Source organism: Leopardus geoffroyi, chromosome A3 (genome assembly GCF_018350155.1).
Source record: "Leopardus geoffroyi isolate Oge1 chromosome A3, O.geoffroyi_Oge1_pat1.0, whole genome shotgun sequence".
Classification (NCBI taxonomy): Eukaryota; Metazoa; Chordata; class Mammalia; order Carnivora; family Felidae; genus Leopardus; species Leopardus geoffroyi.
This window is the reverse complement of record NC_059336.1, coordinates 87,942,459-87,964,251: the sequence shown is the minus strand read 5'-3', so window position 1 is coordinate 87,964,251 and position 21,793 is coordinate 87,942,459. Positions and strand designations below refer to the sequence as shown.

Genomic DNA, 21,793 nt, shown 5'->3' with positions numbered 1-21,793 from the left:
TTCTAGCTGGGTGGCTACTGGCCCAGAGTAAACTCAATTTCTTCCTATTTGAGCCTCTCCATCAGGCAGCTTGAGTGTTCTCACGACATGACAGTTGATTTCTCTCAGAGAATCCAAGAAACTACAGTGGAAGTAGCAATGTCTTTTATGACCAAATCTTGGAATCCACACACTGCCATGTCTACTACATATACATAGCAATACAGATCAATCCTGATGTAATGTGGGAGGAACCTACATAAGGGTGTGAATACCAGGAGGCTAGATCTGGGGATCATCTAGGAGATTGGCTTTTTATTTGGAAGTATAAACAGAAGCTTTCATGTTTGTATAACTGAAAAAATCATTTTGGTTAAATTCTACTTTTCCTTCAAGGCCCTGATGAAATGACAACTTCCTAGCCAGACTTCATTGCTTCCTCCTTTGTGATTCTAAATCACATCATTCTCATCTCTGGTGCAGTACCTATTACACCGTATAATGACTCACTATGTACAAGGCTGTCTCTCCAATGAGAACACAAAACTGAGGTTTACTTATTTTGATGCCTTCCAAATTCACAACAGTGTTGAACTTAAAAATATATATATATATATATTTCAACCACTGTCAGTTCCTGGTGGGGAAACCAGCCTGGGACCAAGGTAAGAAGCCTTCTAAATTATCTATTTAGCTCATCACTGATTTGCCTTATACACCTAAACAACATGTGTAAAACAAACCCAGAATACAAATTTATTCATTTCCATGAGAGGTTTAACTTCTCTGTTGACCAGAATTTTCATATAGATAACTTTACAGGAGCAGGCAAATTAAAATCTAAAATCTAGAGATCTAGATGAGTTTTATAGGAGAAAGTGTGTGCTTCAATGGAAAGCAATCTTTGTTTAGATCACACCTTTCCAGATTATCCGATTCCAGGCTTGCATTGCGGTTGAACTATCATACTTTATTAGTTTGTACTGAAGGAAAGCTAGAGGGATGTAAAATAACTCTTGCTTCTACTAGGCATGTAAATTCTGTCTGGGGAAGGTTCAAGTGACTCCTCTCTACTATGAAAGAGGCTAGCTCTGCTTTCATTTACACATTCATTTCCATTCTCCCCGATCTGTAAATATGTTTGTTCTCTGGCTTCTACCTTTGAACTGGTTGTAACATCTTACTGGTTCCCTCATTTAATTAATGAGTTCAATAAAATAACATTTATTTTATATTTGTGTGAGAATCGTGATTTTACCTATTCTTTAAAAATGTCCTTCAACGGCCCATATATACAGGCCAGGAGGGATTGGTTGGGTGATCTTAACCAAACTAAAAAGGCACACACTGGAATTATACAAACCTGGCTTCAAATCCTGACTCTGAGGAGCTAGAGGCCACTGCACTTTGCACCCTGAGAGACGTGCCATTCACACTGCAGTTTCTGTGAATGGTGCCTCCCTGCAAAGCACTTGGCACAGGTCTGCATTGCATACATGGCAGTGCCCTTTCCACCGCAAGAGCAATTTGTGTGCATGGCGTGTGTCTTAGCAGAGAGCCTGTGCCTTGTCTTTGCCTTGGTGACAGATGAGATGTTTTATGAACCAACAATACACGTATTTGTGCTTAACTGTCATAATTAAGCAAACAGCATGGGAGTAAAAACGAATAAGGGAAAGAGATAAGAATGGCTTTTAAATGTTAATAGCTTTGGTCAGCACTGTCCAACAGAAAGTGTTTTTTTTTTTTTTTTAACGTTTATTTATTTTTGAGACAGAGGGAGACAGAGCATGAATGGGGGAGGGTCAGAGAGAGAGGGAGACACAGAATCTGAAACAGGCTCCAGGCTCTGAGTGGTCAGCACAGAGCCCGACGCGGGGCTCGAACTCACCAACGCGAGATCATGACCTGAGCCGAAGTTGGATGCTTAACCGACTGACCCACCCAGGTGCCCCCAGAAAGTTTTTTAGTGATGGAAATGTTCTTGATCTGTGTTGTCCAATAGAATGGTCACCACCTACACGTGGTTATTGAGCATTTGAAATGTTATTAGTGTGACTGAGGAACTGAAGTTTTAATTTTAATTTAGTTTTAATTAACATATTTAATATATGTAGCTAGTGGCTACCATATTGGACAAAACTAGTATTGATACCAGTAGAAAGACATACTTCTAGACTCAGAAAAATGAGAGATGTAGGTTTCTCAAGCTTTTTTGGTGCAAAGACCCACATATTTAAAAAGCACTGACAAGATTTCATTTTTTATGGCTGAGTAATATTCCCTTGTATATATATACCACATCTTTTTTTAAGTTTATTTATTTATTTTGAGAGGGAGAGAGCATGCAGATGGGGCACAGAGAGAGAATGAGAGAGTGTGAAAGAGAATCCCAAGAAGGCTTTGCACCATCAGCACAGAGCCCAATGAGGGGCTCAAACCCACAAACTGCTAGATCATGACCGGAGCCAAAATCAAGAGTTGGATGCTCAACAAACTGAGCCACCCAGGTGCCCCTACCACATCTTCTTTATCCATTCATCTATCAGTGGACACCTCAGTTGCTTCTATATCTTGGCTACTGTAAATAATGCTGCAATAGGGGAAATGGGTGAAATAGATAAAGGGGATTAAGAGTTACAAACTTCCAGTTATAGAATAAATAAGTCACAGAGATGAAAAATACATCAAAGGGAATATAGTCAATAATACTGTAATGACATTGTATGGTAACATATGGTGACTAGAGGTATCATGGTGAGCATGGAATAATGTGTAGAATTGGCAAATCAACATGTTGTACACCTGAAACTAATATAATATTGTGCCAATTATATTTCAATAATAAAAAAATTGCAACACACACAAAAGTAACAAAAAAATAAAAAATAAAAACCATTGGGACTCCAAAGAACTTTTATTTCTGTGGGTTATATCTACCAATAATTATTATCTTAAGAAAAATAGAAATTTAGAGATATTTATTAGTCCTTACCCCATTAGTCCTACTGGGGTCCTAATAGAAATATTTATTAGTCCTAAACCCATTATTTTTATGGAAAAATAGCTATATTTTCCAAAACAAAAGAATTCTCATAGCAGGCCTAAGACCACTATCCTTTGAAAGGCCTGTTTGCAAGGTTAACCCTTAGCTGGTATCTGGGAATCTTGATTTCAGGAAGGTTCCCACCATTCCATAACTGATAAGAGTTGTTTAATATGACTGAACATAGTCTGCACAAACAATGCGGTTTATGCTGAACAGCTGCTTTCCTTCTGATAGTCTGGAATTTTGGTACTGCTATGCAGACGGTGCCTATGTAAGCAGTCTCCAATAAAAACCTTGAGCATGGAGTCTCTAACGAGCTCCCTTGTGAGACAAAACTTCACACATGTCACAATGCCATAATGAAGGAATTAAGCACATCCTGCTTGACTCCACTTGAAGAGGATTCTGGGAAGTTTCTGCCTTGTTTCCTCTGGACTTCACGCCATGTTTTTTCTTTTTGCTGATTTTGCTTTAAAGCCTTTCATGGAAATAAATCATAGCTGTGAGCATGACCATATGCTGAGTCCAATGAGTCTTCCTAGTGAATCACTGAACCTGGAGGTGATCTTGGGGACTCTTTACACAGTCCCCTTCATTGGCCCTGCTCCCAGAATATCAAAACCCAGGATTATATCCCACACTGCAGAGGACTGGAGACTTCTCCCTGAAGAAACTGAAAAATGAAGAGAAAAAAGGACTGCAAAGGGTAGAAACAATGAAAAAAGCAAAGGAAATTCCAAAAGTAAAACTACAATTAATATCTTTAAAACAATAAGAAAACATATTGCATTTATGAAGAGTAGGAAGCTATAAAAAGAAGAAATCAGAGAATAAGGAAGAAAATCCAATAAAATGGAATTCTGAAAAAAATGGCTAGATGACAGAGTTGAAAACCTGCCCAGAGCAGTTAGGGGTAAAAAAAGAGAGAAAGAGATGAAAAACAAAAGAAAGAAGAAGACTGAAGGATCAATCCAAAATCCAACCAAAAAAAAAAGAGAACAGAATAAATGGAAAAAAAGAAATTAGTAAAGTAAATTTCACCACACCACACAAAAAAGAGGCCTCAGGTTGAAAGAGCTCACCAAGTGCAGACCACAGTGAATGAAAAAAGGAATCACCCCAACATCACCAAATCATCAGATTCCAGGATACCAGAGAGAAGATTCTAAAAAGTTTTCTTTTGGAAAGGAAAAACAACGTAAAGGGATACACAACATAATGATATCAGATTCCTTCACAGTAATACTGACAACAGACACTTTAAAATTAAATCTTAACCATTCTGAGGAAATTCATACTCAGCCGAACTGCAATTCAACACCTCAGCCATGAAGAAAAACACTTTAAGATATGCAAAGACGTTGAAAATGTACTTTTTCTCAGAAAGTAAATGGACCAGGACCTAGGTAAGAGGATCCAAACCAGGAGAGATGGGAAACAGGACTACAGCTATCCACTAAACCTAAAGAACTTTATCTTCTAGTCTTTCTATTCAGAATTCCATTTTAGCTATCATATTTCCAATTTCATAGAACACTTTCTTGTTCTCTAATTGTTTCTTTCCATAGCATCCAAATCCTATTTTATGAGTACAATCCCCCTTTTTTTTTATCTCTTTAAAAATACTAATCTTTAGGTTGGTTGCAAACCTAGAAACAGAGCAGATGTATGTGAAGAACGAGACCTATGAGAAAAAAGTCTTAAGGGAAAAAAATGAAGTTGATAGATTCTTGCATTTGCTTGAGCACTTAACAGCATTTGAGTACTTGGGAAAAACCACAGATTGATAGAAAATTAGGTAAATGAAAAAAGCAATCTTACCTTACCCTTGGCTCAAAGGCTAATCTTTTTAACCTAATCACAATAATATAAAACCTATTGATTTAACTAATTACTGAGATAAAATCTCAATTGAGAGGATGGAGGAAGTAGAAGTAAATAGAGAGTATAGGAGTTAAATCCTTACCATAATGTATCAATTCTCATTTTATAAAAAAATTAAATGATATCTAAATCATTTAGGTCAAGATGTAGTTATAAAGTATACTTACACTTTAAGACTTGAAGAGGTAAATACTAGAAGAAAAAATTAAGAGCTGAAAGTAGTTGCCCCAAAGGAGAAAAACAAGGACTTAGGAGGAATGAACGTGTGTCTCATATTTTTGTGACAAATTTTTAAGAATTACTTTATTTTGTTCAATGATATATATGTATTGCTTTGATTTTAAAGTGAAATTTAAAAGACAATTCGATGATAATTAAACCGGAAGCTTTTACAGTTCCATATGCCAAGTTCAAGTACACTACGTTGTTTCCTTCACTCAGCAAGAGCACCTTGTGCTCAACACCCAACCAATAAGAAAACTCTTAACTGATTTGAATAAAGTACGTCTTTCTTTATACTCTCTCTCTCTCTCTCTTTTTTTTTTTTTTAACGTTTATTTATTTTTGAGACAGAGACAGAGCATGAATGGGGGAGGGACAGAGAGAGAGGGAGACACAGAATCGGAAGCAGGCTCCAGGCTCTGAGCCATCAGCCCAGAGCCTGACGCGGGGCTCAGACTCACAGACCACGAGATTGTGACCTGAGCTGAAGTCGGATGCTTAACCTATTGAGCCACCCAGGTGCCCCTCTTTATACTCTCTTTATGTTCTAGGCACTTTTTTGAAAAAACCCTTTGTTGAGGATGCTCTCTATGTACTGGTATGAAAAAATCTCCATAATACACTGTCAAGTGAAAAAAGCAAAGAAAAAAAAATGACCACTATATCCAAGAGGGGAAAAACGTAGATCTGTTATGGCTTGGATATGCGTAAAATATCTCTAGAATGATAAGCAGTAAACTAGTATTAATGCTTATCCAGGGTAGGTGAATTGGAGAAATGAGAATTGAGTTGATAAGGAACAGGGGAAAGAGGGAGACTTTCCATTGTACACCTTTTTTTTACATTTTGATCTTCAACCCTATAAAACCATTGCCTACTCAAAAAAATTTTTTTTTACTTTCAAGTCATACCTCTTTTTATTGGTACAAAATTACAATCTTATCACACATTGAACTTGCACACGTTTACACGCCAACTTGAAAATTAATTACCAGGCTTTTAATCATCACAACAATAAATCTATTAACCTATGTTAAGATTACAAAGGCCAAATAAGATAGAAAGAGTAAACCTGTGGATAAGCAGGGACATATGGATAATCCCCATTCAACTCTAGGGATTTGATGATTATTTCAAAGACAGAATGGTTTCAATGCCTACGTATGTAAATATAGTCTTTGCTTTCTTCCTTCTTTAAACCTAGCTCAAGGGTTTTTAAATTTTACAGTGCAGGAGATTTTCTCTCAAACTGACAAGGCTGAATATTCAATCAAACATAATTTTTACTACACATCAGAATCTTCTTATACTTCTTTATTTTTTTAATGTTTATTTTTGAGAGAGAAAGAGAGCACAAGCAGGGAAGGGGCAGAGAGAAAGGGAGATAGAATCGGAAGCAGGCTCTGGCTCTGAGCTATCAGCACAGAGCCCGACGGGGGCCCAAAGTCACTGACTGCAAGATCATGACCTGGGCAGAAGTCAGATGCTTAATGGACTGAGCCACCCAGCCACCCCAGAATCTTCTTATATTTCTTTTAACCAAAAGGGGAAAATATTCATACTTTTTAATATTCTTTTTTACCCTATCATATTATGACCATCTTTTGATTTTGTCAGATTTCTTCTACAACATGATTAGTAATGTCTGCATAAGTTAACATTATATTAATATATTAATTAATACATTATATATTAATTATTCCATTGTATAGATGTTCTCTGACTTAAATTATTTTACCATTTCCCTATTTTGGGACATTGAGTGTTTCCAAAGGTTCACCATCATAAGCTAAATCACAACAAACATCCCAGTAACTAACCCTATGTACATATCCATTATTATTTCCTTAGAATAAATTCCGAGAGGTAGGATTCCTGGGTCAAAATGTAGCTAAAAATTCAAGAATTGTAACAACTATGGGCAAAATGCCCTCCAAAAACCTACGTGACTGTTAATGGGAAATTATATTTATAAGGTACTTAAGGGAAAACACAGAGGATACTTAACTGATTCAATCTGTGAGTCTTCAGGTACCCCCCAATGAAGCCCCAAATCTCAAACTGTAAAATGTTGCACAGGTAACATGTGAAAAAGTAAAACAAAAAAAGAGGGTGATGAACCTTGATATTAAAACCATAGCTTTCACATGTATGCTGCAAGAAATGTAAAGGCTTCAGAGAAAGAGGAAAAAGAACTCTTAGCAATGACACATCACTGAAAAATGGCAGACGCGGGGCGCCTGGGTGGCGCAGTCGGTTAAGCGTCCGACTTCAGCCAGGTCACGATCTCACGGTCTGTGAGTTCGAGCCCCGCCTCGGGCTCTGGGCTGATGGCTCAGAGCCTGGAGCCTGTTTCCGATTCTGTGTCTCCCTCTCTCTCTGCCCCTCCCCCATTCATGCTCTGTCTCTCTCTGTCCCAAAAATAAATAAACGTTGAAAAAAAAAAAAAAATGGCAGACGCAAGTTCTCAAAGCTTTCCAATTTAATGTCATTTTAAAAGGCCATCATATTAACTGTTAGTAGTTATAATAGTCAAACTTATTAAAGCACTTTATCAGTACATCCATATCTTGAAGGAGAAAATGCCATAATAGTTTCTGTTGGTGTTGACATTTCAATGGAGAAAAGTTAACATTTTAATACAACCTATAAGCCCCCACTCCCTGAAGTTGTATATTCAACACCATAATTTAACACCATTCAAAATTTGGAACCTGAATATGTAGTTGTGGGTCAAAGTAGGTCTAAGTAAATTGAGAAAAAATAATCTTTCCAAATCGATGACTCAAAACACTATATGTGGGTTTTCCTTTCACTTTTCTATATTTTGCAAAATTTCCTTAATAAAAGAAAGTATATAAACATAAATTAAGGAAGCCCAAACTTATTATTTAGGAAACAAAAGTGTCAGTGTTGCATTCAAACTATCACCCTGACATCAAGAAGTATTTTTGGATGAGATAGATCATATTATACAATTCTAGAAATCATAAGAACAAAATGTAACTTTCTTAAAAAAGAGCAACCCCAACAAATTCTATAAACCATACTATTCTCATAGATCAGAACTGAATAAGTTTTGTTCACTACAACAAAACATCCCCGATGCAAAAGGTAAAGAATTACTGCATGTGATAGCTCGCTCACTTCCCCTCTCTAAAATAAAATAAAATAAAATAAAATACAATAAAATAAAATAAAATAAAATACACTTAAAGTTAAAATAAGAAGTCCCTAAGAATCCTGATGACTAGGGACAGCAAAACACTACCCAAGTCTTTAAAGCATATGCAAAAACAGATATACAGAAAAGATGAATTAAGGATGCCTTTTGATTTTACAAGACAATTCACAGTATCATTCACAATTTTAAAGGATTCTTTAAAGTACTTACACGTTTCCTAATTACTAAATAAAATAGAGGTATTTTTATTTTCCAACCCCCTAAAAAGAACAATAATTACAGTATTCTCCAATCTCCAATATGCCCTCATTTTTAAAAACTCCATAATCCTTGGAAGACAGCAGACTAAATTCCAGCACTTTTATATCAAGCCAGGAATTCCTTTTTCCTAATCCTTACGGAATAAGAAATAGACACGCCTTTTCAACTCAAACTAACCAACCGGGTCTTGGGAAAGAGCAAAGCAAGCTGAAACAATGTCACCAGAACTTGGACTTAGAAAAAAGTGCCAAGAAGCATGACAACACTGGACGTTCCGTTCTGCAAAATGTCAATCATTCTCCACTCCCGACTCCCATTAGCTCGCACAAACGCCGCAAAGATTGGGAGAGGGCAGTATAGTACTGGTACTGGGTTGTCAGAACAATTCACCTAAAAACTAAGCGTCCGTTCAACCTGCTCCAGCGAGAGGACCGGAGGCCGACTCAGGCCACAGGGAGAAAAGAGCTGATACTGGTACGAATAGCAGCCCCCCCCCACCCCCCCAAGGCTGGAACGTGAACAGTGTCCTAACAGGTATGCAGCGCGCCTCTCTGGAGACTCTTGGAACGTACAAATCGCTGCAATAAACAGCCGGCGGGGCGGGCGTCCTCTCGCCCTCCTGGGGCGGCGCGACAGCCTCTCGGCTCCGGGACAGCCCGGAATCCGCAGGCCACGCGAGGCTCCGGGGCGTGGCCGATTCCCCTCTGCTATCAAAGTGGGCTGGGGGCGGGACCGCACTCGCTATTTACACCATTCCAAAGTCTGGAACCTGGGTATGCAGTTGTGGGTGAAAGCAAACCTAAGCAAACTGAAAAACCAAAATCCCTCAAACAGATGACTCAAAAAAAAAAAAAAAAAAAAAATTGATGACTCAAAACACTATGTATGGTTTCTTTTATTTTTCTGTACTTTGAGAAATTCCTTTCATTAAGTAATCTATTACTCTAAAATAAAAAAGCTCAAACTTACTATTTAGGAAACAAAAGTGTCAGTGTTGGCATTCAAATGACTACTACCCTGATATCAAAAACTACTTTTGGACGGAGATACCGCGTATTATGCAATTCTACAACGTAATTTTTTTTTTTTTTTTTTTTTTTTTTTTTTTTTTAAGAGCAACCTTTAAAAGAGCCGGAGCTCGTCCGCTCGGTTTCTCTGATTGAGAAGCGAACACCACATGCTATTGGAAGACTCCTCACCACCGCCCGGTGCCCTGCAGCGTAAAGGACCATTTACTAAAGAGTGGTCTCCCAAGCCTCGCCCGCACAGCGCCGCGTCCACAGAGCCTGTCCAGACACGGGGGGATTGCTGCTGGGACCGCGAAGCCGAGCGACAAGTGCGGGTGAGGCGTCCCACGGCTATTCGCAGACCCGCTGGCGCCTCCGCACACACAACTTGAACAGTGCTGAAGACCGGCCTACTGAGGAGTGACAGTTACGGGGGAGCGGGAGGCCCGGGGCAGGGGGATAGGAAGGGAAGCGGAATCTGGATCCGCACCCCGCGACACGAGGATGCCTCGGCGAGGACCCCGCGGGCCCGCCCGCCCTTGCCAGCCCACCCAGTGCCAGTAGCCCCGGAGGACGGACTAGGGCAAGGAGCCCAGGGGGCAAAGGAAGCGCTCACCGCTTCAGATGGTCCGAAGCCCGCCGAGCTGCGGGAGTCGCGGAGACTAAACTCGGCGCCACGGCCCCGGCTGCAGCTCGGGTTGCAGCCCCGGCGGGAACCGGGTCCCGGGGCATCGCCGGTTGCTCCCACAGCACCCGCGCGGCTCCCGGCGCTGGGCGCACGCCTCCCCTTTGGCCCCAGGGCACGGGGCACCACGCGGAAAGCTCCACCCGCTCCGGAGGACGGCCAATGGGCGTGGAGCGCGGGAAGCTGGGGGCGGAGCCGGAGCGGCCAGGCGGCCCGGCGACGCAGCGGGCTCAGAGGTCCTCGCCCACCGTGGAGAGCTGTACGGGTTTAAGAGTCCCCTGCCTTGGAAACGTGTGTGTTAGGTGAGTATGGAGGGACCAGGGGACGCACATTCCCCAAATAAAAGATCTGTGAGAGTCTGAGATGTTGAGGACACGCTTGTGATTTTGCGGGGTCTCTTTCTTCCCGTTTTAGACTTCGTCTGCTGTTTGCAGAACACTAGCCACACTGGGGAAGCGCAGAATGAGTAACAGCCTCTGCTTTCAAGGATATCCCAATCAGTCAGGCGGAGGAGCAGATGGGTAAACAGGTGACTAGGAGAGTCCTCACGAGACGCGTTCCAAAATCAAAAGTCATGTTTTGCAGCGGGGGGATGTAGGGTGGTGGTGGGGATTTCTGCCAGGGGAGAACCAAAAGGCTTGTTACCCTGTAATACTTGTGGTCATATACATCTTTTTCGTCTTCTTGTTTTCTTAATGACAGCCATGTAATACGCACAACAGCTAAACGTTTCAATAACACCAAAAATACATGATATGCATTGAAAAGAAAGTTTCCATTATCCACTGCTCCCTCCTCCTTCCCCCAATTTTCTCTCCTTTTAGAGTATCACAGTTAAAGGATTTGTCGTATGTCCTTTCAGAGACACTCAGTGCAATATATATATATATATATATATACATATATATATATATACACATATATATAACATATATGTAATATTACCTATTACAATATTACATATATGTATAATCACTCTTCTCCAAGTATTTTTTATTTAAAAAAATTTTTAATGTTTATTCATTTTTGAGAGACAGAGACAGAGTGTGAGTGGGGGAGGGGCAGAGGGAGGGGGAGCCACAGAATCTGAAGTAGGCTCCAGGCTTTGAGCTGTCAGCACAGAGACTAACACTAGGCTCAAACCCACGAACCATGAAATCATGACCTGAGCTGAAGTCGGCTGCTCAACTGAATGAGCCACCCAGGTGCTCCTCTTCCCCCAGTCTTTTCCCTCTCTTCTCTCTCTCCCTCTGTCTGTCTGTCTGTCTGTCTGTCTGTCTCTCTCTCTCTCTCTCACACACACACAAACACACACACACACACACACACACACACAGTACTCTACACAGTTTTGCCACCTTGCTTTTCTTCATGTAACACTATACTTTGGACATCATTTTTGATGATTGCATAGTATTTCATCAAATGATTGAATGCTGCAGTCAGTAGTTATATTCTTATTTGTAGCCACTTGGCATGTGAACAAATAAATGTCTGTCTAGACTAAATACATAGGTGCTGAATGCTGAATCCCAAGGTAGGGACTTTAAAAATTCTGATAAATGTTGCCAAATTGCTCTCCATGTAGTTTGTGTCAGTTTATGCTCCCACAGCAATTTATCAGGGTGCCCATTTCATCACATATCTCTATATATTAGGTTATCAAACATAAGTTTTTAAAATTGCCGTTCTGTGAACTGTCTGTTCATATCCTTTGCCCATTTTTCTTTTTTTTTCTTTTTTTTTTTTAATGTTTATTTATTTTTGACAGAGAGACAGAGCATGAGTGGGGGAGGGGCAGAGAGAGAGGGAGACAGAATCTGAAGCAGGTTTCAGGCTCTGAGCGGTCAGCACAGAGCCCGATGCAGGGCTCGAACTCACAGACTGCGAGATCATGACCTGAGCCGAAGTCAGACGCTCAACCGACTGAGCCACCCAGGCGCCCCTCTTTTTTTTTCTTTATTGTTTTTTTTTTTTTTTAAGTAGGCTCTATTCCCCAATGTGGGGCTTGAACTCACAACCCTGAGATCAAGAGTCTCATGCTCTACCAGCTGAGCCAGCCAGGCACCCCTTTGCCCATTTTCCTATTCAATTGTTGGTCTTTTTTTTTCTTTATTGTTGGAGATGATAGATAGATAGATAGATAGATAGATAGATAGATAGATAGATAGATAGAAAAAGAGATATTTATCTATCCCTTTCTCTATATAAATAAAATTAGTCCATTGTGAATAAATTGTTTATCTTTCCCTCATCTTGTCTTTTGGCTTTGTTTTTTGCAATGAATTATTTTTTTATTTTCATGTAGTCACATTAATTGATTTTTATTTATGTTTCTAGTTCTTTTTAATCTTAGAAAGGCTGTCACTACCCCCCAAATTAAGAAAAATTCTCCCATGTTTCCTTCTAGTATGTTTGATATCTATATGATTAATCCATAATGCAGATAAGCTACAATAAAAATAATATGTTACAATAAAGAAATAATTGAGAACAAAGGATATTATCAGATAATTGTCCAAAGAAGATAACCAAAAGGTGAATAAGCACATGAAAAGATGTTTCTAGTGTCGGTAGCCATCAACAAAATGAAAATCAACACTGCGATGAGGTACAACTTCACACCCACCAGAATGGCTGTAATCAAAAAGACAGATAATAACAAATGTTGGTATCTTAGTCCATTTGAGTTGCTATAACAAAAATATCTTAGCCTGGATGGCTTAAACAACATTTATTTCTCACAGTTCTTAAAGCTGGAAAGTCCAGACTACAGGCACTGCACAGATTTTATGTCTGATGAAGACCTGTTTCCTGGTTCAAAAATGTCTGTCTTTTCACCACATGGCAGAAAGGGTGAGGTAACTCTCTGGAGTCTCTTTTAAAAGGCATTAATACTATGTGTGAAGGCTCCACCTGTGTGACCTAATCATCTCCCAAAGGTCCCATCTCTAAATAGCATCACTTTGGGGATTAGGTTTCAACATATGAATTTTTGGGAGATGTAAACATTTTACTCTGCAGCAGTTGGCAAGTGTTATGAACTGAATTTTGCCCCCCCAAATTCACATGTGGAAGCCCCTAACCTACCCCACTGTGACTATTTGGTGGCAAGGTCTTTGGAGAGGTAATTAATGTGAAATGAGGTCATAAGGTTGGGGCCCTAATCTAATATGACTAGTATCCTTAAAAAAAAAAAAAAAAGAAGAGACATCAGAGATATATATAGATAGATACACATAGAAAAGACCATATGAACACATAACAATAATGTGACTATCTGTAAGCCAAGAAGAGAAATGTCAGGAGAAACCAAACCTGTTGACATCTTGATCTGGAACTTCCAGCCTCCAGAACTATGAGAAAATACATTTCTGTTGTATAAACCGCCCAGTCTGTGGTATTTTGTTTTGGCAGCCCTTGAAAACTAATGCAGCAAGAATGTGAAGAAATTGGAACCCTCATGCAATACTGGTGGGACCAGTAAAATGTAAAATGATGCAGCCACTTTGGAAAACAGTCTGGTAGTTCCTCAGTTAAACGTAGAATTACCATATGACCCCGCAATTGCACTCCTACATATACATGTATGTCCAAAACACATGTCCACATAAAAACTTGTATATGAATGTTTTTAGCAAAATTATTCGTAATAGATAAAAAGTGGAGACAACCCACATGCCCATCTACTGGTGAATGGATAAAGAATTGTGATATATCTATATAATGGAACATTATTTGGCAATACAAAGGAATAAAGGACTGATACATGTACAAGATAGATGAACCTTGAAAACATTATGCTAAGTAAAAAAAGCCAGTCACTAAGGATTATATATTATATGATTCCATTTATAGGGTTTTTTTTTAACGTTTATTTATTTTTGAGACAGAGAGAGACAGAGCATGAACAAGGGAGGGTCAGAGGGAGGGAGACACAGAATCCGAAATAGGCTCCAGGCTCTGAGCTGTCAGCACAGAGCCCGACGCAGGGCTCGAACTCACAGACCGCGAGATCATGACCTGAGCCAAAGTCGGCCGCTTAACCGACTGAGCCACCCAGACGCCCCTATAAGTTTTTTTTTTAATGTTTATTTATTTTTGAGAGAGAGAGAGAGAGTGCGAGTGGAGAGGGCCAGTGAGAGAAGGAGCCACAGAATCTGAAGCAGGCTCCAGGCTCTGAGCTGTCAGCACAGAGCCCTACATGGGGCTTGAACTCATGGACCACGAGATCATGACCTGAGCTGAAGTTGGATGCTTAACCGACTGAGCCACCCAGGCACCCCTATACGATTCCATTTATGTGAAATGTCCAGAATAGGCAAATCTATGTAGCAAATGTAAGTGTTTTAAGTTTGTGACAGGCTTAAATGTATGCTTTTTTTTTCCCCCTCATTTGGTCTAAAAATATTGATCCCCATCCACAGACTAAGACAGAATGAATGGATCCTGGCTAAGCCTCTGACATGGCAAAATCCCGTGGAAGTGATGTTCAGGTACATCCTACATAATGGCTGGGAGGAATGGAAAGAAAAATTAGCGGTGCGTGGCTGGCTCAGTCAGTAGAGCATGTGACTCTTGGTCTCGGGGTTGTGAGTTCAAGCTCTGTGTTGGGTGTACAGACTACTTAACAAAAATAAAATCTTAAGAAAAAAAAAACACAGATTACTGGCTGCCTAGGTCTGGGGTGGGATAGAGGGATTATAGGGTGAAGGCTAGGGGTACAGGGTTTCTTTGGGGGGTAATGAAATGTTCTAAAATTTATTGTGGAGATGATTGCATAGCCCTGTGAATATACTAAAATTCACTGAATTCTACACGTTCAATGGATGGTATGTGAATAGATGTATGGTATGTGAATTGTATCACAATAAGCATGTTAAAACAAAATCAGTATGCAAAATTCACTGGACAAGATGTCAAAGTTATATGACCAAATATTTCATACATGAAACCTCAAAAAAGTATATTTTGGGGCATTTAGTAGCCTTGCTGTGAGATTAATTGAAAAGTAAACAAGGAGAATGTTGGTAGAGCTAAGCAAAATGGCCAAACTCATAAGTTGATAAAATTATTTATTAGGACAACTATTAATGAACATACTGAGGCAAGCACAGAATCTATGAGATTATTCATGTTTGCCCCATAATCTATTTATTTGGGAGAATATTCCCTCAGAACAATCCAAGTGAGAAAAATGAAATATTTATGGCACCACTATTTATAAGGCAAAACTAAACTGGAAATACCTCAAATGCCTGATAATTTGAAGGGTGTTTATTAAAGTAGGAAACATGGGCTGCATTAGTAAATGGGAAAGTACAAACAAAATAATGAGAAAAGTAGAATTCAAATAAGTTTTTAAACGCTGATGAGTGTACATAAATAAATGTACGTTGTTGAGTATGATGAGGAGGAAATGTATTAAATGGCACCAGGATTCCTTTTAGAAAGAAATTTCATTTGGAAAAATAACTTGATAAGCTGTTTCAGGTATAAAGTGAGACTCAAAAAAAAAAAAAAAAAAAAGCATGGATGTAATTAAAAGCCTTAGCAACACAAGAAAGTTGCTCTGCATGTAAACACTGGAAGAATTTATATTTGCTCTTGAGAGAGAGGAAGAGAGTGGTGACAGGAGATGGACCATGCAAGGAAAGGTGGGTGGGAGAGAGGAGTTAGGAGGACAAGTCTGGTCGCTGCACAGAGTGAAGGGCTAGTGGGAAATCTCTGGTGATAGGGTGGGAAAATGGACTTTAAAGAGCAGGAGTACCAGGGGCACCTGGGTGGCTCAGTCAGTTAAGCATCCGGCTTCAGCTCATGTCACGATCTCATGGTTTGTGAGTTCGAGCCCTGCGTGGGGCTCTGCGCTGACAGTCTGGAGCTTGCTTTAGATTCTGTGTGTGTGTGTCTCTCTCTGCCCTTCCCCCACTTGGGCATGCACTCTCTTTTTCTCAAAAATAAACAAACATGTAAAGAACAGGCATGTCTAATATGTCAGTTTTAACTTGTTTTCTCAAATCTTAAAATCTCACTTAAGTTGTGTGTGATTTTGTAGAAACTGAAGAAGAGGCTGAATATGAGGCAGTTGGAATAGTGAAAAGACAGCAGCCATTGACACATGGACTCACGGCCAGAGGAGACAAGAAAATGAGCCCCTCAGAAATTATCGGTAATTTTGGGAAGGATGGATGTTTAGGCTAATCTCCTTGAGATTACAAAGGGAAGGGAAGCTCTGGCTGACATTTGCCTTACATAAAGGATGGGAAAGTAACATGAAGTAAATGTAGGTGTTTTAAGTTTGTGACAGGCTTAAATGTATGATTTTTTTTTTTTTTTGCTTCTTATTCTAAAAATATTGATTCCCATCCATAGACTAAAACAGAATTAATGGATCCTGGCTAAGCCCCTGCCATGGCAAAATCCAGTGGAGTTGATGTTCAGGTACACCCTGAATAATGGCTGGGGGGAATGGAAATGAATGTATTAAGCGGAAAATTTACACCTATTCTCTTAGCAGCAGGGCCTGAGGTAGTTAGGCTGTCCAGTTATAGAAAAACTGTTCTATGTGTTCTACATTAAAGTGTTACTGGAGCAAAAAATATGATCACATGGACAAGATGGCTGGGCTGTGCGAAAAGTTCAAAAGAACTAATGCATAAGTGACTGTCAGTGAGCATGTTGAAGTTCTTCATTGCCCAACTCCAGAATTCATGACTTCCACTGACTTTGCCAGAGGAGGGTTACTAACCAGCCCTAATTTACAGATGGCAGGTCTGTGGCACAAGGCCTAGAAGTGATTTTCCCAAGGTTATAGAGCAAGCCAGAGGGTGAGCTGAAAATAGAACTGTACCTCATACTCCCATGCAGGCTATATGATAACTTGTGTACTGTCAGCAGAGTTGAGGAATGAATGTCCTGGAGAGGTTAGCATAGTTTTATGGCTAAGGGAGCCTTGCTCAACAATTGCAAATGCTACTTGACAACAGCAAATGACCCACATAATCCTATAAACAGCAACAACCTAGACACTTAAGCAAAAATTTCAGGAATAAAAATTACTGTTTGACAATTGAGAAATTTAAAAAATACACAGCTCCACAATCATGAAGCCACTACTTGTGTAATGCATACGCTCTAGAGATCCTCACTGTCTTCCTCTAAGACTTAAATTCCAGATGACAACTCTCAGCAGTGTAATATCAGCAAGCTTGTACAGGACCTAGCAGAACTATCTAAACATTTTCAGAAGTGTAGGATTTTCTGGATTTCTAGAAGTGTAGGATTTTTGGCCTCAGTGATAATGTTCTGTAAGTTGCCTTACTGAATTAACAGAACTAGAAAGTACAATGGGATAGTCAGATAGTTAGAGCTCCAGGGCTTAGCCACTAAATTTATGTCTCTTGGGTGCCTGGGCTCTGGAGGGATTGCTCAGCTAGGTACTATTCTGTGCCTGAGCCTCTATGCTCATATTTTTAGGAAAACCAAAAAAGCGAGTACCACTATTAGGTAACTGTTCTTCAGAGTAGATTTTTATATTTCACTGATCTAGTCAACAAAAAGCTTTAATTAATTTTTTTCAATGTTTATTTATTTTTGGGACAGAGAGAGACAGAGCATGAACGGGGGAGGGTCAGAGAGAGAGGGAGACACAGAATCGGAAACAGGCTCCAGGCTCTGAGCCAACAGCCCAGAGCCTGACGCGGGGCTCGAACTCACGGACCGCGAGATCGTGACCTGGCTGAAGTCGGACGCTTAACCGACTGCGCCACCCAGGCGCCCCAACAAAAAGCTTTAAAGATTTATGTTTTCAGGAGTGTTGTTAATCCCATTCCCATTTTCCAGAAAGGGCTCTTGATGATTTGCTGTGTAAAGTGGATTAATACTGTCGGGCCAGCTCTAAGAATATCACACACAATCACAGAGTCTGGACTTCTAGACTCCAAATTCTCTTCCCTGCATAAAGGAGGCTGCACTGTTACTGCTTTAGCTCAGTGCTTCAGTCATGCCTTCCATGAGACCCTGACCAAAAAAGATAAAATCTAAATGTACAGTGGAAGAAAGAAAGTGATACGTCCAGCAACTATTTCTCAGAGAGCTGTCACTTAACTGGTAAGAGTGGTGGAAGGCAAGCCCCTTTCCATAGCGTAACATCATATCTGAAACCATCTTACAGAAGCCCCATAAAAGGCAGGAATGATAGAGCTGCCTGGACAAAACGTATATCAAAGTATCCACTGATAAAATCAGGGTTATTAGAAATGTTACCTTTTGCAGGCAATATTTTATTAATATGTATATATATTTTTTTAATGTTTATTTTAGAGAGAAAGAGAGAGCAAGCAAGTGCACAAGTGGGAGAGGAGCAGAAAGAGAAGGAGACAGAATCCAAAGCAGGCTCCATGCTAACAGCACAGAGCCTGATGCGGGGCTCGAACCCACGAACCATGAGATCCTGACCTGAGCCAAAGTTGGATACTTAACTGACTGAGCTACCCAGGCTCCCCAGTATTTTATTAATATACTAATAAACCAATTATTGTGAAGTGAAGGAATAATCCAACATCCAAATTTACATGAAATTTTTTTGCTCTCTCCATCTCTTTTAGCATAAGTATTTTGGCTGCTACCAGTTTTGTTTTGTTTTTTTCCGTTTAAAGCAGCTCAGTGACATAGGTTAGGATTTTCTGGGTTAAATACACATAAACACAAAGTTTAAATACATTTGGTGTGGGAAGTGGATCTAGCATTATCCAGAATACCTTTTGAGCATTTTTGGCCATTCTGTCTAAATTTTGGCTACCCACAGGATGTGTCACTGCTCACTGAAGGGATAGTCTGTGTTTCACACAGAAGGAAGAGAAATCTGAAAAGCTCCATGGAGTCAACAGTGCATCTGGGTTGGCCCTTTGCTCACTTCTACTCTTCCCTTCTCAGTTTGACCCAAGTTCTATGGTACAGTTCTGTTTATTATAAACCTTCATTTAGCAATTTCTGTATGCACGGTTCCAACATTTGGACTATTTTCATTGATTCATGTATTCATCCATTTATTCACCAAGATTTTTGTCACTCCAGGGGACATAAGCATCCCCTACCTTTAATAAGGCTGTAGTTGAATGAAGGAGATAACTACCATGACAAATGCAATGTAAGAATATATGAAATAAGTACTAGAGGTAAGCTTTGGGGTCAGAAAGGCTTAAGTTCAAGGCTTTCAGCTCTGCTATTTATGAACCAAGTGACCTTGGTTGAGTTATTGAACCTCACTGAGTTTCAGTATCACCCTCCAGGAGAATGAATGTGACAGTTCTCTTTCTAGACGACCCTCCAGGACCCTGTACACATGCGCTTGTATAATTCCCCTGCCTTGAATGTGGGCTGGACCTAGTGACTTACTTCTAACAAAGAGAACACTGTAAAAGTAATGGGATGTCACTTCCATGATGAGGATTCAAAAGACTGACCTCTCTCCTGAATTTTCTCTATGACCGTCTTAGCTTATGTGCTTAAATGGAGCAAGCTGCCATGTTAGAGAGTCCCACGTGGCAAAGAACTGAGAGAGGCCTCCAGCCAACAGCCAGAGAGGAACTGAATCCTGCCAGCAAGCAGGTAAGTCAGCCTGGAATCAAATCCTTTCCCAGTACAGACTGGCGATGACCACAGCCCTATCTGATCCTTGACTGCAGCCTGTGTAGCAGCGGACCCGGCTAAGCCAGCCTGGACTCCTGACCTTACAGAAACTAAGAGATAATAAGTATTGTTGAAAAACACTAAATTTGGGGGCTAATTTGTCACATAGCAACTGATAACTAGTACAATGGGATAACAATTCCTTCCAGAATTACAGTGAGAATCAGAACATATATGAGGATTAGAATAATGACAGTAATGGTAATGACAACGACAACAGGGGATCCCAGCTAAGCTTAAATTAAGATTCAGAACCTGGCAGAAATGCTACTATTGTGAAGAAGTTATATTTAGTGCTTGAACCCCCTGAGGAGTACAAGAAAGATGAAAGTACAAAAAACAAGGTATCACATTTCTCAATCAGGCCCAGACTATGTCTGACTCTGATAGAAGGGGACTTGTTGAGCAAAGCTAAAGTAGCAGGTTTGTGAGAGTTAGTGAACAAGAAAAGGTGTGTGGGGGCCCAGGTGACAAAGTTTCACCAAGAACTGGGAAGAGGGTTACTCTCCCACTTCTGCTTAGATTGGAGCATGGCTACAACTATAAAGTGAAGCCAAGAGATAGTGCAGTTGTTCAACTCAAGAGTTCCTGCCTTGGGAGTATGGAGCGTAGGACCCTCGATGGGGAGGAAGGGTTCTCATGGGGGATATTGGCCACCATGAAGGAGACAAGGCCCTCCTGCTTCTCCTGAGATTGACACATAGCTATTTCTATGTTTGTGGTTGACAAACAGTAAAAAAGACTATGAGAAGGGAAGTTGAGTACCTATGTCTCTGTAAGCCAGTACAGTTGGGGTATAGGTGCCTTTAAGGACATGCAGAGTTCTGACAGGCAAAGAAAGGAAAATAGACATTCCGAACTGAGGGAAAAGCACAAGTAAAGATTCAGAGCGGTGAACATAAATCATTTCCTTAGGGAAAAGTAAGTTGTCCTGTGTGATCAGAGAAAGAAGTAAAAACTAGTTAACATCTCTTATTCTGATCCTTTTTTTAAAAATTTATTTATTGTTTAATTTACATCCAAGTTAGTTAGCATATAGTGCGACAATGATTTCAAGGGTAGATTCCTTAATTCCCCTTACCCATTTAGCCCACCGCCCCTCCCACAACCCTTCCAGTAACCCTCTGTTTGTTCTCTATATTTAAGAGTCTCTTATGTTTTGTCCCCCTCCCTGTTCTTATATTATTTTTGCTTCCCTTCCCTTATGTTCATATGTTTAGTGTCTTAAGTTCCTCATATGAGTGAAGTCATATGATATTTGTCTTTCTCTGACTAATTTCGCTTAGCATAATATCCTCCGGTTCCATGCACGTAGTTGCAAACGGCAAGATTTCATTCCTTTTGATTGCCGACTAATACTCCATTGTATGCATATACCACATCTTTTTTATCCATTCATCCATCGATGGATATTTGGGCTCTTTCCATACTCTGGCTATTGTTGATAGCACTGCTATAAACATTGGGGTGCATGTGCCCCTTCGAAACAGCATACCTGTACCCCTTGGATAAATACCTAGTGGTGCAATTTCTGGGTTGTAGGGTAGTTGCATTTTTAATTTTTTGAGGAACCTCCATACTGTTTTCCAGAGTGGCTGCTCCAGTTTGCATTCCCACCAACAGGTCAAAAGAGATCCTCTTCCTCTGCATCCTCGCCAACATCTGTTGTTGCTTGAGTTGTTAATGTTAGCCATTCTGACAGGTGTGAGGTGGTATCTCATTGTGGTTTTGATTTGTATTTCCCTGATGATGAGTGATGTTGAGCATTTTTTCATATATCTGTTCACCATCTGGATGTCTTCGTTGGAGAAGTGTGTATTCATGTCTTTTGC

At 40.1% G+C, this 21,793-nt stretch overlaps 1 protein-coding gene and 1 long non-coding RNA gene across 14 annotated transcripts in view; one reads left to right on the top strand and one right to left on the bottom strand.

Annotated features, from left to right (window-relative positions):
* The window catches only part of ZNF638 (zinc finger protein 638), a 139,082-nt gene extending 128,666 nt beyond the window's left edge, over positions 1 to 10,416 (bottom strand). For 9 of the 12 annotated variants that reach the window (XR_006703539.1, XM_045446411.1, XM_045446413.1 and 6 more), the window contains exon 1: positions 10,203 to 10,395. Coding sequence is in view for 11 of the 12 variants with exons in the window: in XM_045446411.1 (XP_045302367.1) it covers positions 10,203 to 10,318 (116 nt within the window). In the remaining variant the exon portion in view is untranslated. Of the gene's footprint in view, positions 1 to 10,202 lie in introns of all 12 variants that reach the window. The other 3 variants (XM_045446414.1, XM_045446422.1, XM_045446415.1) reach the window with 1 other exon arrangement.
* A 40-nt stretch (positions 10,417 to 10,456) lies between these two features.
* LOC123580944 lies at positions 10,457 to 20,998 on the top strand. 2 transcript variants are annotated; one of them, XR_006703542.1, is made up of 6 exons: positions 10,457 to 10,573; positions 10,686 to 10,800; positions 16,327 to 16,440; positions 16,644 to 16,712; positions 18,114 to 18,380; positions 19,769 to 20,998. It is a non-coding gene; the product is annotated as an uncharacterized LOC123580944 (long non-coding RNA). The 2 variants fall into 2 exon arrangements; XR_006703541.1 differs by lacking the exon at positions 18,114 to 18,380.
* The last annotated feature ends 795 nt before the right edge of the window (positions 20,999 to 21,793 follow it).